The 12,949-nt window shown below is 43.3% G+C and overlaps 2 protein-coding genes across 2 annotated transcripts in view; one reads left to right on the forward strand and one right to left on the reverse strand.

The window, feature by feature from the left end:
* nudcd1 (NudC domain containing 1) overlaps positions 1 to 12,949 on the forward strand; it is a 462,800-nt gene that overhangs the window by 370,328 nt on the left and 79,523 nt on the right. The gene's annotated exons all lie outside the window — the stretch shown is intronic.
* LOC142368192 (uncharacterized) lies at positions 1,450 to 3,648 on the reverse strand. The gene is made up of 10 exons (XM_075450329.1): positions 3,497 to 3,648; positions 3,290 to 3,393; positions 2,920 to 3,192; positions 2,627 to 2,720; positions 2,459 to 2,526; positions 2,135 to 2,353; positions 1,977 to 2,036; positions 1,772 to 1,897; positions 1,623 to 1,685; positions 1,450 to 1,536 (listed from the first exon to the last, which is right to left on the reverse strand). Exons 1-10 carry the CDS (start codon positions 3,633 to 3,635, stop codon positions 1,450 to 1,452), a joined length of 1,233 nt encoding a protein of 410 aa, XP_075306444.1. The 5' UTR covers positions 3,636 to 3,648.

Consider the following 12,949-nt stretch of genomic DNA (forward strand, 5'->3'; position numbering starts at 1 on the left):
TTTGCAATCCTTCACGGAGAGTAGTGTGTGCACCAGAATCTATAAACTCACCCTGGAAAACATCTACATGTCCAGCAACAAAATCTCCATACATCACATCTAAAGTACACCCGTCAATATCAACCTGCTTCGGCAAGTCTAAAACACAGAGCGTTTCCTTCCTACCACTAATCAGATTGTTGTCCCGCAAATAAGTGTACAAGGCGTCACCTCTGACAACAACATTATCTAATGTGTCAGAATGCCATGAAAAAACACTATCCATCTTGTGCTTTGCTAAAGCAACAAGAGTCACAGCTGCACACTGCAGTCCCCCGTACTTAAACCGATCATCGCCCTGATGGAACGATCCTCTAACTGATTGCTGACTACTTGAACTGGCACCATGACGTTCGTCTGTGACCTGCCTGTCAGCAATGACTGTGGTACATGCTTCTAAACCAAAGCTACTCTGTTGTACAGAAATCGCAGACATGCCATACTCCGTCGCATTTAATGATTTCCGAAGATTCATAATGTGAATCATTAAATCATTGAAGCAAGTGTTAAATACCACTACAGATGTACCCGTTTCTGATGCCAACCCCTGTAAATTTCTTGTTCCACAGTCCACAATGACAAAGTAAGATTCATGATGGATAACCAAGCTACATGAACCCTCAAGATTAAGAATGCACATTCCATTTCTCAACAAATACATCTGTAACTTCTCACTAAATTCCTCCTCCAGATTCAAATTAAATTGACCATAACTACTACCCCCAATTAGTACTTTCCATTTTTTACCAAAAATAATCTGTCGCTCCACCAACTTGCAAAACTCTGGCTTTGTGCCTCTCTGAGGTCTTTCTGTATCAATATATTCTGCCAACTTCTGACCTTCCGCATCAACTGCATCGACATCCGATGATTTCCAAGTGCAAATTGGAGAAGTTTGGTGTTTTATAGCAGCTACAACACTACTGGACATTAAAATATTGCTAACAGACTGATTACTATGACTAACTGTTCCTAAAATAAGAGAAGGGGGGAACCGCTCTGAACACCTGCAAGAACTGGAGTTAACACACTGACCTCTTGTTTGGCTGCACTCGAAATCCACCGACACCTCAAGCATCTACAACGACATTAGAAAACATAATTTCTTTCATTTGTATTCATTTCTTTAAATTTACTACCAAAAATGTTGTTATACAAACCTCCCGGTCAGAAACGAGCTCGGACGGACAGACAGACACCAAACCAGGACAGTCAGACACCTCCCGAGGATGGGGAGAAGGCACCACATCGCAGACATCCACCTGTTTGGATGTTGCCTCAACCTATAAAACAAAATCATTACATTAACTCATCTGAATTTAAACCAAGATTCCAAATAATTTAGACCAAGTGTTTTCAATAATACACTTTATGGTTTCATATTACTTACATATTTAACATAATAAAAAGCTAAATATGGACCACACTTACATTCTTCTTCACGGACACAAGCCCCACACCAACAGCGGCAGGAGTTACGCTCGGTGTGGCTGAAACCTGAAAGACAAAGACAAATAAATTAATTATGAACAATTATCCGCATTGAAGTTCTGAAAAGTTAACTCGCTTAAGGTTTTACAAACCTGCTGTCTCACACGCCTGGTCCTTAAGACAGCTGGTTTCTTGAGACGTTCCACAGGCTTCATCTATAACACAAACAACATGTCAGATCTGTGTCTTTTCTAAATGACAATACTGAGACTGTTTTTAAATACACTTTGCTGCAACTTACCTCGTTGCCTGTGTGAACATCTGCCACTGCCATTGGAGAAACTTTTTCCATGGCAACCAACAACTCAGGTGAAAAACGAACAGGATTCAGGGGGATGTAACACTCCTTCAAAACTGGAGTAGCAATCTGTTACACAAAAATTGAAATAATGAATATACTAATCACATTAAAAATGCTTTACAACAAGTGGTTGTGAAACACTCACCTTATCAGGAACCACCCTTTCCTTGGGTGAATCAGAGTCAGATTCCCCCGAATGGCTCCTCTATAAAAAGAACACACAAAAGCCATTTCAGAACATTACACACCAACTTAAATCCCATCCTTGCATAAAAGTACATTGGGAACAACAAGCTTCCTTACCTTCCTGCCGTATCTCACGGTTGTCCACTCTGGAGGCGGTGGACGTGGGACTCGTTCCACTCCCTTCACAACCAGACGTGGCACATACCTCGGCTTATACGGGGCAGCTGCCTGACTCGTGGCCAGTGGCTTGGGTGCAGACAGCTCCAGGAACTGATGCGCAAACACCCAAATGCGATCACTGAGGATGCGCATCCCCTTGTTGTCGTCAAGGTGAATCTAAACCAAAATAAAAGGTATATAAATCAGCAAAACAGACAAGTAAAATAAGTATTGAATATAAATTCTCACCACTTTCTAACTTCAGAATAAGATTGTACTTACTCCATCATAACTCCACAGATCGACGCGACTTAGGGGGAAGTCCTCGGCAATGGAATAAAACGGCATCTCTGAAAAGAAAAATATGTATAATTATACAAACATCCTTTTCACCAAAGACAACTGCCATCAAAATACTGGAAATGAACTCAGAATTATTTTACTCCATACTTAGATTTGCCGAAACACGATGATACTCCTGCTGGAATAGCTCCTGTTTCTCCATGGATTCCGTCAAGCGTGGAATCATACCGATACAGAACACCTAGAGGAAGAATTGCATTATCAAATTACTTTATTTACAAATACATCAACTACTGATGCTTGGTGTTTTAAGTTTTTTTTATTTCTCTTTTGTTACGTTTATTCTTCTTATTCCTTTTTTAATGTGAAGCACATTGAATTGCACTTGTGTCTGAAATGCGCTATATAAATAAACTTGACTTGAAAATAAAATAACACACCTTAGTGCAGTGCTCACGAACTGCCTCAAGGTACAACTTAAAGGCCCGTCCTGCCTCTTGGTGGTTGATGCTGGACGTGAGGTTGTTGGATGGAGCAAAAACGCAAATAGCGTCAGGACGACGAGGAAGTACGACCTTCTCAACCTCCTTGCGCAGCTGATCTGCGTCAGCCCCTGGAGTCGACATAAAGGCAAAAGATACGAAACCTCCTTGCATTTTAACAATGCCATCTGCCAAGGACCGCAAATGGGACGCCCCGATAACAAGAACCAGCTATGGGAGGAAAAAAAAAAAAGACAAATTATAGCAAACTGACAATAAGCAATCCATTTCTACATTGTATATTTGAATAGCATGAAAATTTTCATACTTTCTTATCAAGGCTCCCATCCGGAATGACCAGCTTGTGACGACGCCCAGTATGCTCGCTGATTGGCCATTCGTTCGCTTTGTGTCGCCGCCCAGTTCCGCGGCCTATAAAGGAAAAGATATATATTAATCACTGAAAACAATATATATTAGCACACAGAATATACAAATACTCTCCATTCTTTAATAATATATAAATGATACTCACGGCCAACAAAGTCACTGGATGGCGTTGGTACGCCAATGCGCTGAACAGGCGAAGCCTCAGCACGGCGACGAGCAGCTTGAGATCTACGACTAGTTCGTGGCATCTGCAAATTGACATTAGAGAAATATGACAAAAACATAAGGGATTACAGCACAGTCTCAATGATGAGAAGACAATATACAAAAAGACAACTACTAAAATCTGTTAAAAATACATATATTTACAAGAGCAAATACTACGATTTATCCTAATTATGAAAGTAAGCAGTCATGTTAAGTTGAGTGCAAATGATTTGAAAGTTTTCTGCACAGTGAAAGCCAGTAAATACATAAAACCATTGAAAAGGAACATTCAATCCTCATGGATAAACATGAAAAAAAAATTTAACTAGGACTGCACTCTCCAACTTATGATATCATGATACTTTTAACAAGTATAAAAGTTTTAATATATATATATTTAATAGTATAACAGATAAAACCAAGCTCCTCTGCTCTCTATTGATCATTCCAAACATGAAACAAAACAATGCAAGCCCTTGCAAGCCCCCTGGTGTGTGCGCGCTAACTGGTGTGAACTCACGTGCACAAACTCGTCCACAGAGGGGGAAGGACCTGAAAGTTGTTTAATTTCGAATTTTCCGACTTTCAGGTCACTCCCCCTCTGTGGACGAGGTTGTGCACGTGAGTTCACACCAGTGTGCGCGCACACAAGCAAGGGGCAGACTCACGCTCAGCTTGGAACACGTGGTTGGTGACTGTTCTGCTCAGATAGAGAAATAATAAACCTAACGTGACTGGTTAAAAACAGCCGGGAGCGCTCGATTTTTGCAAGCATGATTACAGGCTTTAGAGAAAGCTACAGAATTCGGGAATTTTCCTAAACAGCCCATTTAATATTCTACTTCCAGAATCCCAAAACAGTTCAAGCTAATATGACTAAATAAAGGTTGCCGACGGCAGCCTTTACTTTAAATAGCTTATCAAAATCAGTCACTTATTTTTAAAACAGCAGCACAAAAAAAACAAACAAAAAAAAAACACACCTTTGCGGCTTATTAAAAGAAAACTCTGGTATTTTCAACATTAAGCCTCTTTTCTGAGTCGTCTGCAATGTTTTAAAACCCCCCTCAGCGCTTTTTTGATTTAGGCCATGTTTGTAGTTCTCTCGCACCAGAAATGCGGCTAGGTGTATTGCATTTCCAGTGCGAGAGAACTACAAACATGTCTTCCCTCTCTCAGCAATGAGGCTTAATGTTGAAAATACCGGAGTTCTCCTTAAAAACGCATGTAATTTAAATACCGTCTACATTTGCTACACAATTATCAATAAAACAAAATCCTTTTTAATTTCAACCGAAGAAAAGTGAACAGACTATTGACAATCGTCGTAGTACAGCGGCCCGTCCCTATCCACCATATTGGCAGGATGCTAGCGTAAGAACGCCAGTCTCCCCGTTCGTTTACATTGCAGCCTTTTGTTAGCAGCCATGCTATTAAACGCAGCACGAGGCACGCAAGCCACCGACAGCAAGCCACCGAGAGCGTCCCAAAAAACACACTATTAACGCCCTTACCTTACACAGTTAATATTACATTAATTCATTCTTTCGTATTTTCTCTTTACAAAAAGATTGATATTTTCAAACAGTAATTTTCAATAAACTTCAAAGTATTAATTATCAAAACAGAATCACGGTCAAACTTAACTGATTAAAACAAAATAACTTAACAAAACTTACCTCGGAAAGATAAAGTCCAACAATCGAAGATTTGCAAAAAAAGGGAAGAAAAAGCGTTCAGCAGTTTTTCAACTGTTTGAAAACTTTAAGCTCATTAAACGTCCGGAGAACATTCATGAACTGAGAGCGACTGACGAAATCGACCTGTTTAAACCAGGCCGGCCAGCCCCAAAAGAATCACGTGATAAAGAACACAGGCTATAGGAGGGTTTCACATGACGTCACAGTGCTGCATCGCGAGTCTTAACTATGAATATAAACTCTTTGACACTCTTGATTTCCAATAATGATCTGTAGCCTAGTGGATATTTCACATGTTTCTGAACCCCATCTCATTTTATGACGCCGGTTCGAATCCAGCTTGTGACATTACTTAGAGGGGATAGAGAATCCAAATCGTCTTTTCCCCGTTTTTGGTGTTAGTCCTGAGTCTCCCCGCTGTGGGGAGTACTCATGAAGTGCCAGCAAGTGTCAGAACCTCTGTTTCAAGTACTCCCCTTTTTAATATATATCCCCCTATCCATTTTTGTGAAAAAGTGACGTAACTTTTTCAGCAATCGCCCCCCCCCGCACCCAAGTCCACAGCCACTCCGTTTCACACACGCCCCTTTGGCGAGAAACAGGAACTTGTGTACCTTTCGAGGCTGTAAAAGCGGACTATTCTTCCCCCGGAAAGCAATGTTTGCAATCAATGGCTTTTATTTATTTTTAAAAGCTTCCCCAACCGCCGACTTTTCCTTTGCGCTGCGCTGCGCATTTCACTGACTACAGTTTCACAAAGCTCCGTTCCGAGCAGCTCATGGTCAGTTCCGACAGGGACAGACCCAGACTGCAGCAAGCTGTGCGCAAAGCTGAGAAGGTGATGGGCTGCAGCCTCCCATCTATCCATGACCTGCACCTCTCCAAGACTATGGAGCGAGCAGATCGGATCACAGCTGACCCTTCTCACGCTGCACATGGACTATTTGCACCACTCCCCTCGGGCAGGAGGCTTCGGTCCATTCGAACCATAACCTCCCGTCACAAAAACAGTTTTTCCCCCTTGCAGTTGGACTTATGAACACTTCATAATCACCTCATAACCTGCCCCAGTCACCTTACCATCATTAAAATTGCACTAATGAAGCTGCACTGTTGTTGCTCTGTATATTGGATACTGTGTATTGTTGTACACACCTTGTACATTTTATATTCATACATTTTCTATTCTTTATTTTTTATCCTATGTTACATGTTTGAACCTTACGCCGCAGCAAATCCCTAGTTAGACCTTCGCAACTAGTGAACACTGTTCACTAACAATGGCAATAAAACGAATTCTGATTCTTATGAAACAAGCAACTGCAACTTATATTTCATAATGAAGTTGCCAGATAAGCTCTGAAACGACGAAAAAAACGCATTCTAAACCCAGCATAGTAACAGCTGTTTCAGAGAAATTTTTAGGGGGGTTCTGAGCCATTACATACCCAACCAATTTTTTGGGCCTACATATCACATCACAGAACAAGGATTAATGCCCCATTCAACCATTCTCTATCACCTTTAATTATTTATATAACAGACAGTTGTTTATAAATGACTTCAGTTTTACCAGGTGTCCAAGTGTTCAATCATGAATTGCAAACTTATAAAATCTGATAAAACATGATTTTATTCAAATACGAGATTTGTCGCACGCTCCGCCCGGTGCACGGGTGAGGGAGACGCGTGCCGGCGTCGATGACCACGTCAGGGCGGCGGTGCCGGCGGTCAGGCGGTCGCCAGGCCGGAGCTGCGCTTGGCTGCGAGGGCCGTTATCACTGCTTGCAGTTCTTGTTCTTATGATTCTTTTTCTTTTCCGCGCGGAATCGCGAATTGGGACGCCTGAACGTATTCGAAAACTCCCGTAACTTTGCCCAAAATTGTCCCCCGCGTGAAACTGCATGATTTTAATGGAGTCGAAAGTGGGCGTGGCCAAACTGCTCTATAGCGCCACCTAACGTGAGATAGCCCGAACCGTACGTCGTAGAGATCTGAAACTCGGTACGTATGTAGATCGCCTCACATCAAGAACAAAAGTCTCTTGGAGGTATGCTCTAAAACGTACAAGGAGGCGGCCATTTTGGGTCAAAGGGCAAATTTTGGCCATTTTTCATATTTACACACCTCGCAGGAAAATTTTCACGCCCCAGGGATTTTGAGCTACGGACTTCATCTTTGGTCAGTATGCAGTTAAGGGATGGGGGCACAAAAGTTATCAGAAGACTTGAGTTTTTGAGCATGTTTAGGGGGCTTGGCCAAGCGGCGAACTTGACGTACTCGCCAGTGTAAACGAAACGCTATAACTTTCACGTAAAGAGTTAAATCTGCACCAAACTTGGTATGAGTCATCCATGTTGGATGCATGTCAATCCTATGTGGTCATATGCTGACGTCATCTAAGCCCCGCCCCCTCAGAACAGGAAGTCACTTTTTTTACTTGGAAAGCTCCATTTCTGGCCCCCTTCACCTAATCAACATGATCTTGTGTCAGAATACAGATAACAAGTTGGTCTAACTTGCGTTTAAGCACCAAAAGTTTTCAGTTGAAGGCGTGGCTATGGCTGCTTGGTGAAGTCAGACATCACGCCGTTACCATACGTTTGGCTCTAAATTCTACAGTTTTTAGCCGAGATGCACCAAACTCACTGGGATCGATCCTAATCCACCCCCCAACAGGTGTGCAGTCCAATATTTGATGGGCGTGGCCTAATGCCTCCACAGCGCCCCCTAGAACAACTAAAAACATCAGCCCCAAGCCATGCTTTCACCGACAATCATGAAACTCAGCACACCTGTACGTCTTGTCAGGACCTAAAAAATAGTGTGGGCGTGGCTTAATGGCACATTCCAATCCCTCGCCGTTTGCATACGTTCGGCTCTAAATCTCACAAGCATCATCCGATTTGCACCAAACTAGATATGAATGACCTTTGTTAACCTCTAAAGAGCCCAATAGGATTATATTGGAGTGTGACTCCAGTGCGCCCCCTATATCATGTAAACTGCTATATCTCCTTGAGACATCATCCGATTTGCACCATATTCTTTGTGCATCATTACGGAGCAGCGCTTCACACGTTGGCGTGGTACATTTCTGAAGTCGTTAAACCCCGCCCTCACAAAACAGGAAGTGACGGTAACTCCTGTCTGGAAGGTGAGATATCGCTCCAACTTTGAACACGTGCCAGTGGTGTCATACTATCGTGGACTGAAGGCGATTTGGGAGATTCGTCGCACGTTCCGCCTGGTGGACGGGCGCGGGAGACGCGGGATAGCGTCGACGACCACGTCGGGTCGGCGGTGCAGGCGGTCAGGCGGTCGCAAGGCCGGAGCTGCGCTTGGCTGCGAGGGCCGTTATCACTGCTTGCAGTTCTTGTTAGGCCCGAGCAGCTAAGCGCTGCGAAGGCCTATTGTATCTGTAGGATTTCACTATTATTAGGCCCGAGCAGCTAAGCGCTGCGAAGGCCTATTGTAACTGAAGGATTTCACTATTCTTATTATTATTAGGCCCGAGCAGCTAAGCGCTGCGAAGGCCTATTGTAACTGAAGGATTTCACTATTATTATTATTATTATTATTTTTCCGCGTTCTTTTTCTTTTCCGTCGGGAATCGCGAATTGGGATGGCTGAACGTATTCGAAAACTCCCGAAACTTTACCCAAAATTGTCCCCCGCGTGAAACTGCATGATTTTAATGTACTCGAAAGTGGGCGTCGCCAAACTGCTCTATAGCGCCACCTAACGTGAGATAGACCGAACCGTACGTCGTAGAGATCTGAAACTCGGTATGTACGTAGATCGCCTCAAATCAAGAACAAAAGTCTCTTGGAGGTATGCTCTAAAACGTACAAGGAGGCGGCCATTTTGGGTCAAAGGGCAAATTTTGGCCATTTTTCAGATTTACACACCTCGCAGGAAAATTTTCACGCCCCAGGGATTTTGAGCTACAGACTTCATTTTTGGTCAGTATGCAGTTAAGGGATGGGGGAACAAAAGTTATCAGAAGACTTGAGTTTTTGAGCATGTTTAGGGGGCTTGGCCAAGTGGCGAACTTGGCGTACTCGCCAGTGTAAACGAAACGCTATATCTTTCACCTAAAAAGTTTAATCTGCACCAAACTTGGTATGAGTCATCCATGTTGGATACATGTCAATCCTATGTGGTCATATGCTGACGTCATCTAAGCCCCGCCCCCTCAGAACAGGAAGTCACTTTTTTTACTTGGAAAGCTCCATTTCTGGCCCCCTTCACCTAATCAAGATGATCTTGTGTCAGAATACAGATAACAAGTTGGTCTAACTAGCTTTAAAGCACCAACAGTTTTCAGTTGAAGGCGTGTCTATGGCGGCTTGGTGAAGTCAGACATCACGCCGTTACCATACGTTTGGCTCTAAATTCTACAGTTTTGAGCCGAGATGCACCAAACTCACTGGGATCGATCCTAATCCGCCCCCCAACAGGTGTGCGGTCCAATATTTGATGGGCGTGGCCTATAGCCTCCACAGCGCCCCCTAGAACAACTAAAAACATCAGCCCCAAGCCATGCTTTCACCGACAATCATGAAACTCAGCACACCTGTGCGTCTTGTCATGACCTAGAAAATAGTGTGGGCGTGGCGAGAATGGCACATTCCAATCCCTCGCCGTTTGCATACGTTCGGCTCTAAATCTCACATGCATCATCCGATTTGCACCAAACTAGATATGAATGACCTTTGTTAACATCTAAAGAGCCCGATAGGATTATATTGGAGTGTGACTCCACTGCGCCCCCTAGATCATTTAAACAGCTATATCTCTTTTAGACATCATCCGATCTGCACCATATTTTTTCTGCATCATTACGGAGCGGCGCTTGACACGTTGGCGTGGTATATTTCTGACGTCGTTAAACCCCGCCCCCACAAAACAGGAAGTGACGGTAACTCCTGTCTGGAAGGTGAGATATCGTTCCAACTTTGAACACGTGCCACTGGTGTCGTACTGACGTGGACTGAAGGCGATTTGAGAGATTCGTCGCACGCTCTGCCCGGTGGACGGGCGCGGGAGACGCGGGACGGCGTCGATGACCACGTCGGGGCGGCGGTGCCGGCGGTCAGGCGGTCGCAAGGCCGGAGCTGCGCTTGGCTGCGAGGGCCGTTATCACTGCTTGCAGTTCTTGTTAGGCCCGAGCAGCTAAGCGCTGCGAAGGCCTATTGTATCTGTAGGATTTCACTATTATTATTATTATTATTATTATTCCTGTTTCTTTTCCGCCCGGAATCGCAAATGGGGACGCCTTAACGTATTCGAAAACTCACGCAACTTTGCCCAAAATTGTCCCCCGCGTGAAATCAAATGTTTTTAATGGAATCGAAAGTGGGCGTGGCCAAACTGCTCTACAGCGCCACCTAACGTGAGATAGCCTGAACCGTACGTTGTAGAGATCTGAAACTCGGTATGTACGTAGATCTTCTCACATCAAGAACAAAAGTCTCTTGGAGGTATGCTCTAAAACGTACAAGGAGGCGGCCATTTTGGGTCAAAGGGCAAATTTTGGCCATTTTTCATATTTACACACCTCGCAGGAAAATTTTCACGCCCCAGAGATTTTGAGCTACGGACTTCATCTTTGGTCGGTATGCAGTTAAGGGATGGGGGCACAAAAGTTATCAGAAATCTTGAGTTTTTGAGCATGTTTAGGGGGCTTGGCCAAGCGGCGAACTTGACGTATTCGCCAGTGTAAACGAAACGCTATAACTTTCACCTAAAAAGTTAAATCTGCACCAAACTTGGTATGAGTCATCCATGTTGGATGCATGTCAATCCTATGTGGTCATATGCTGACGTCATATAAGCCCCGCCCCCTCAGAACAGGAAGTCCCTTTTTTTACTTGGAAAGCTCCATCTCTGGCCCCCTTCACCTAATCAACATGATCTTGAGTCAGAATACAGAAAACAAGTTGGTCTCACTTGCTTTAAAGCACCAACAGTTTTCAGTTGAAGGCGTGGCTATGGCTGCTTGGTGAAGTCAGACATCACGCCGTTACCATACGTTTGACTCTAAATTCTACAGTTTTTAGTCGAGATGCACCAAACTAACTGGGATCGATCCTAATCCACCCCCCAACAGGTGAGCAGTCCAATATTTGATGGGCGTGGCCTAATGCCTCCACAGCGCCCCCTAGAATATCTAAAAACATCAGATCCAAGCCATGCTTTCACCGACAATCATGAAACTCAGCACACCTGTGCGTCTTGTCAGGACCTACAAAATAGTGTGGGCGTGGCAGAATGGCACATTCCAATCCCTCGCCGTTTGCATACGTTCGGCTCTAAATCTCACATGCATCATCCGATTTGCACCAAACTAGATAAGAATGACCTTTGTTCATATCTAAAGAGCCCAATAGGATTATATTGAAATGTGACTCCAGTGCGCCCCCTATATCATTTAAACAGCTATATCTCCCTGAGACATCATCCCATCTGCACCATATTTTTGGTGCATTATTACTGAGCAGCGCTGGACACATTGGCGTGGTACGTGTTTACAAGTCATTAAAAGCCCCGCCCAATCAAACTTTAACACATAATGTAGTAACTTTTTCCACTTTAGCCACACATGATGTTGAATAGCCTTCAAGAAGTCCTCTCCAATCCTTTGCCACAAAACAGAAACTGACAGTCACTCAAATTTTCCATTTTATTTATTAACAAGACAGTGCATATTAATAACATTACATCTATGACATGCCAGAGTTAGCCACCAAAGGCTACTTTTAATCTTTAGTCCTGGTGAAAAGTTTTACAATGGCACCAAAAAAAAAAAAAAAAAAAAAGATCATGTAATGTTAAACAATACAATAATCAACATATAAGAACTCCTGTCCGGAAGGTGAGACATCAGTCCAACGTTGAACACATTCCACTTGTGTCATACTGTTGTGAATTGAAGGCCATCTGGGAGATTCAAATACTCTGCCTCATGCTCTGTTGCAGGAAAGGCGTGACACCATTGATGACGCTGCTGGAGCGGCAGTTTTGGCTCTTTTTCAGTCGCGTTGTTGAGCAGCGACACTTTCTGTGTCACAACAGACCAAAATTAATCACATCGACACCAACCAAAATCCTACAAGAATTTCTATTATGCTCATGTTTCTCATAACTTCTTTACATTGGCATAAAACATCTTTAAACGCACACTTTGCCAGTCCAGAGTTTAAAGGTTTTCTACTTGTCATCAAAATTTCTTCAAACTTGTCAGCACAAATCAGCAGGGCAACACAGGGATTTGAACCCCGTCCCACAAGTGGGAGTACCAATACCATTGCCTTTTGCTTTTTTTAATGCTATATGACAAGGTAAAGCAAAACTTGCATTAAGAACAGCATGCCAATTTCTGTATGTTAACTTATATTAATAGCCGTTTATCACTATTTTCAAATATGTGAAAGTTAAATAAATGCCGTCTTAATGCAAGAAACGAAACCTTTACACAATAAAGACTTGTTTACTGTTAAATACAACACAAATTTCATAACATAGGTAATTAAAGTGCTTAGCTAATGCGCCACCTCCGGGACAGGCGGAAGGGCCACTATTAGTTCCTGTCTTAGTCTCTGCCTTCGTCTTCAGTCCTGACTTACTGAGCGGCAGCTCCTTCCGTGCACAGAAGTATGCATCGGGATGCTTCCTCCTGATGTGAA

This window comes from Odontesthes bonariensis, chromosome 18, assembly GCF_027942865.1.
Source record: "Odontesthes bonariensis isolate fOdoBon6 chromosome 18, fOdoBon6.hap1, whole genome shotgun sequence".
In the NCBI taxonomy this organism is placed as follows: Eukaryota; Metazoa; Chordata; class Actinopteri; order Atheriniformes; family Atherinopsidae; genus Odontesthes; species Odontesthes bonariensis.

What these genes read in the sequence shown, in the direction of transcription:
- LOC142368192 (XM_075450329.1), bottom strand. Translation starts at nt 3,635, where the DNA reads ATGTTTTTGTCATATTTCTCTAATGTCAATTTGCAGATGCCACGAACT. An exon ending in ATGGGAGCCTTGATAAGAAA is followed by an intron (nt 3,193 to 3,289) that starts GTATGAAAATTT and finishes TTCCTCCCATAG; the next exon opens with CTGGTTCTTGTTATCGGGGC. An exon ending in ATCTGTGGAGTTATGATGGA is followed by an intron (nt 2,354 to 2,458) that starts GTAAGTACAATC and finishes ATTTTGGTTTAG; the next exon opens with ATTCACCTTGACGACAACAA.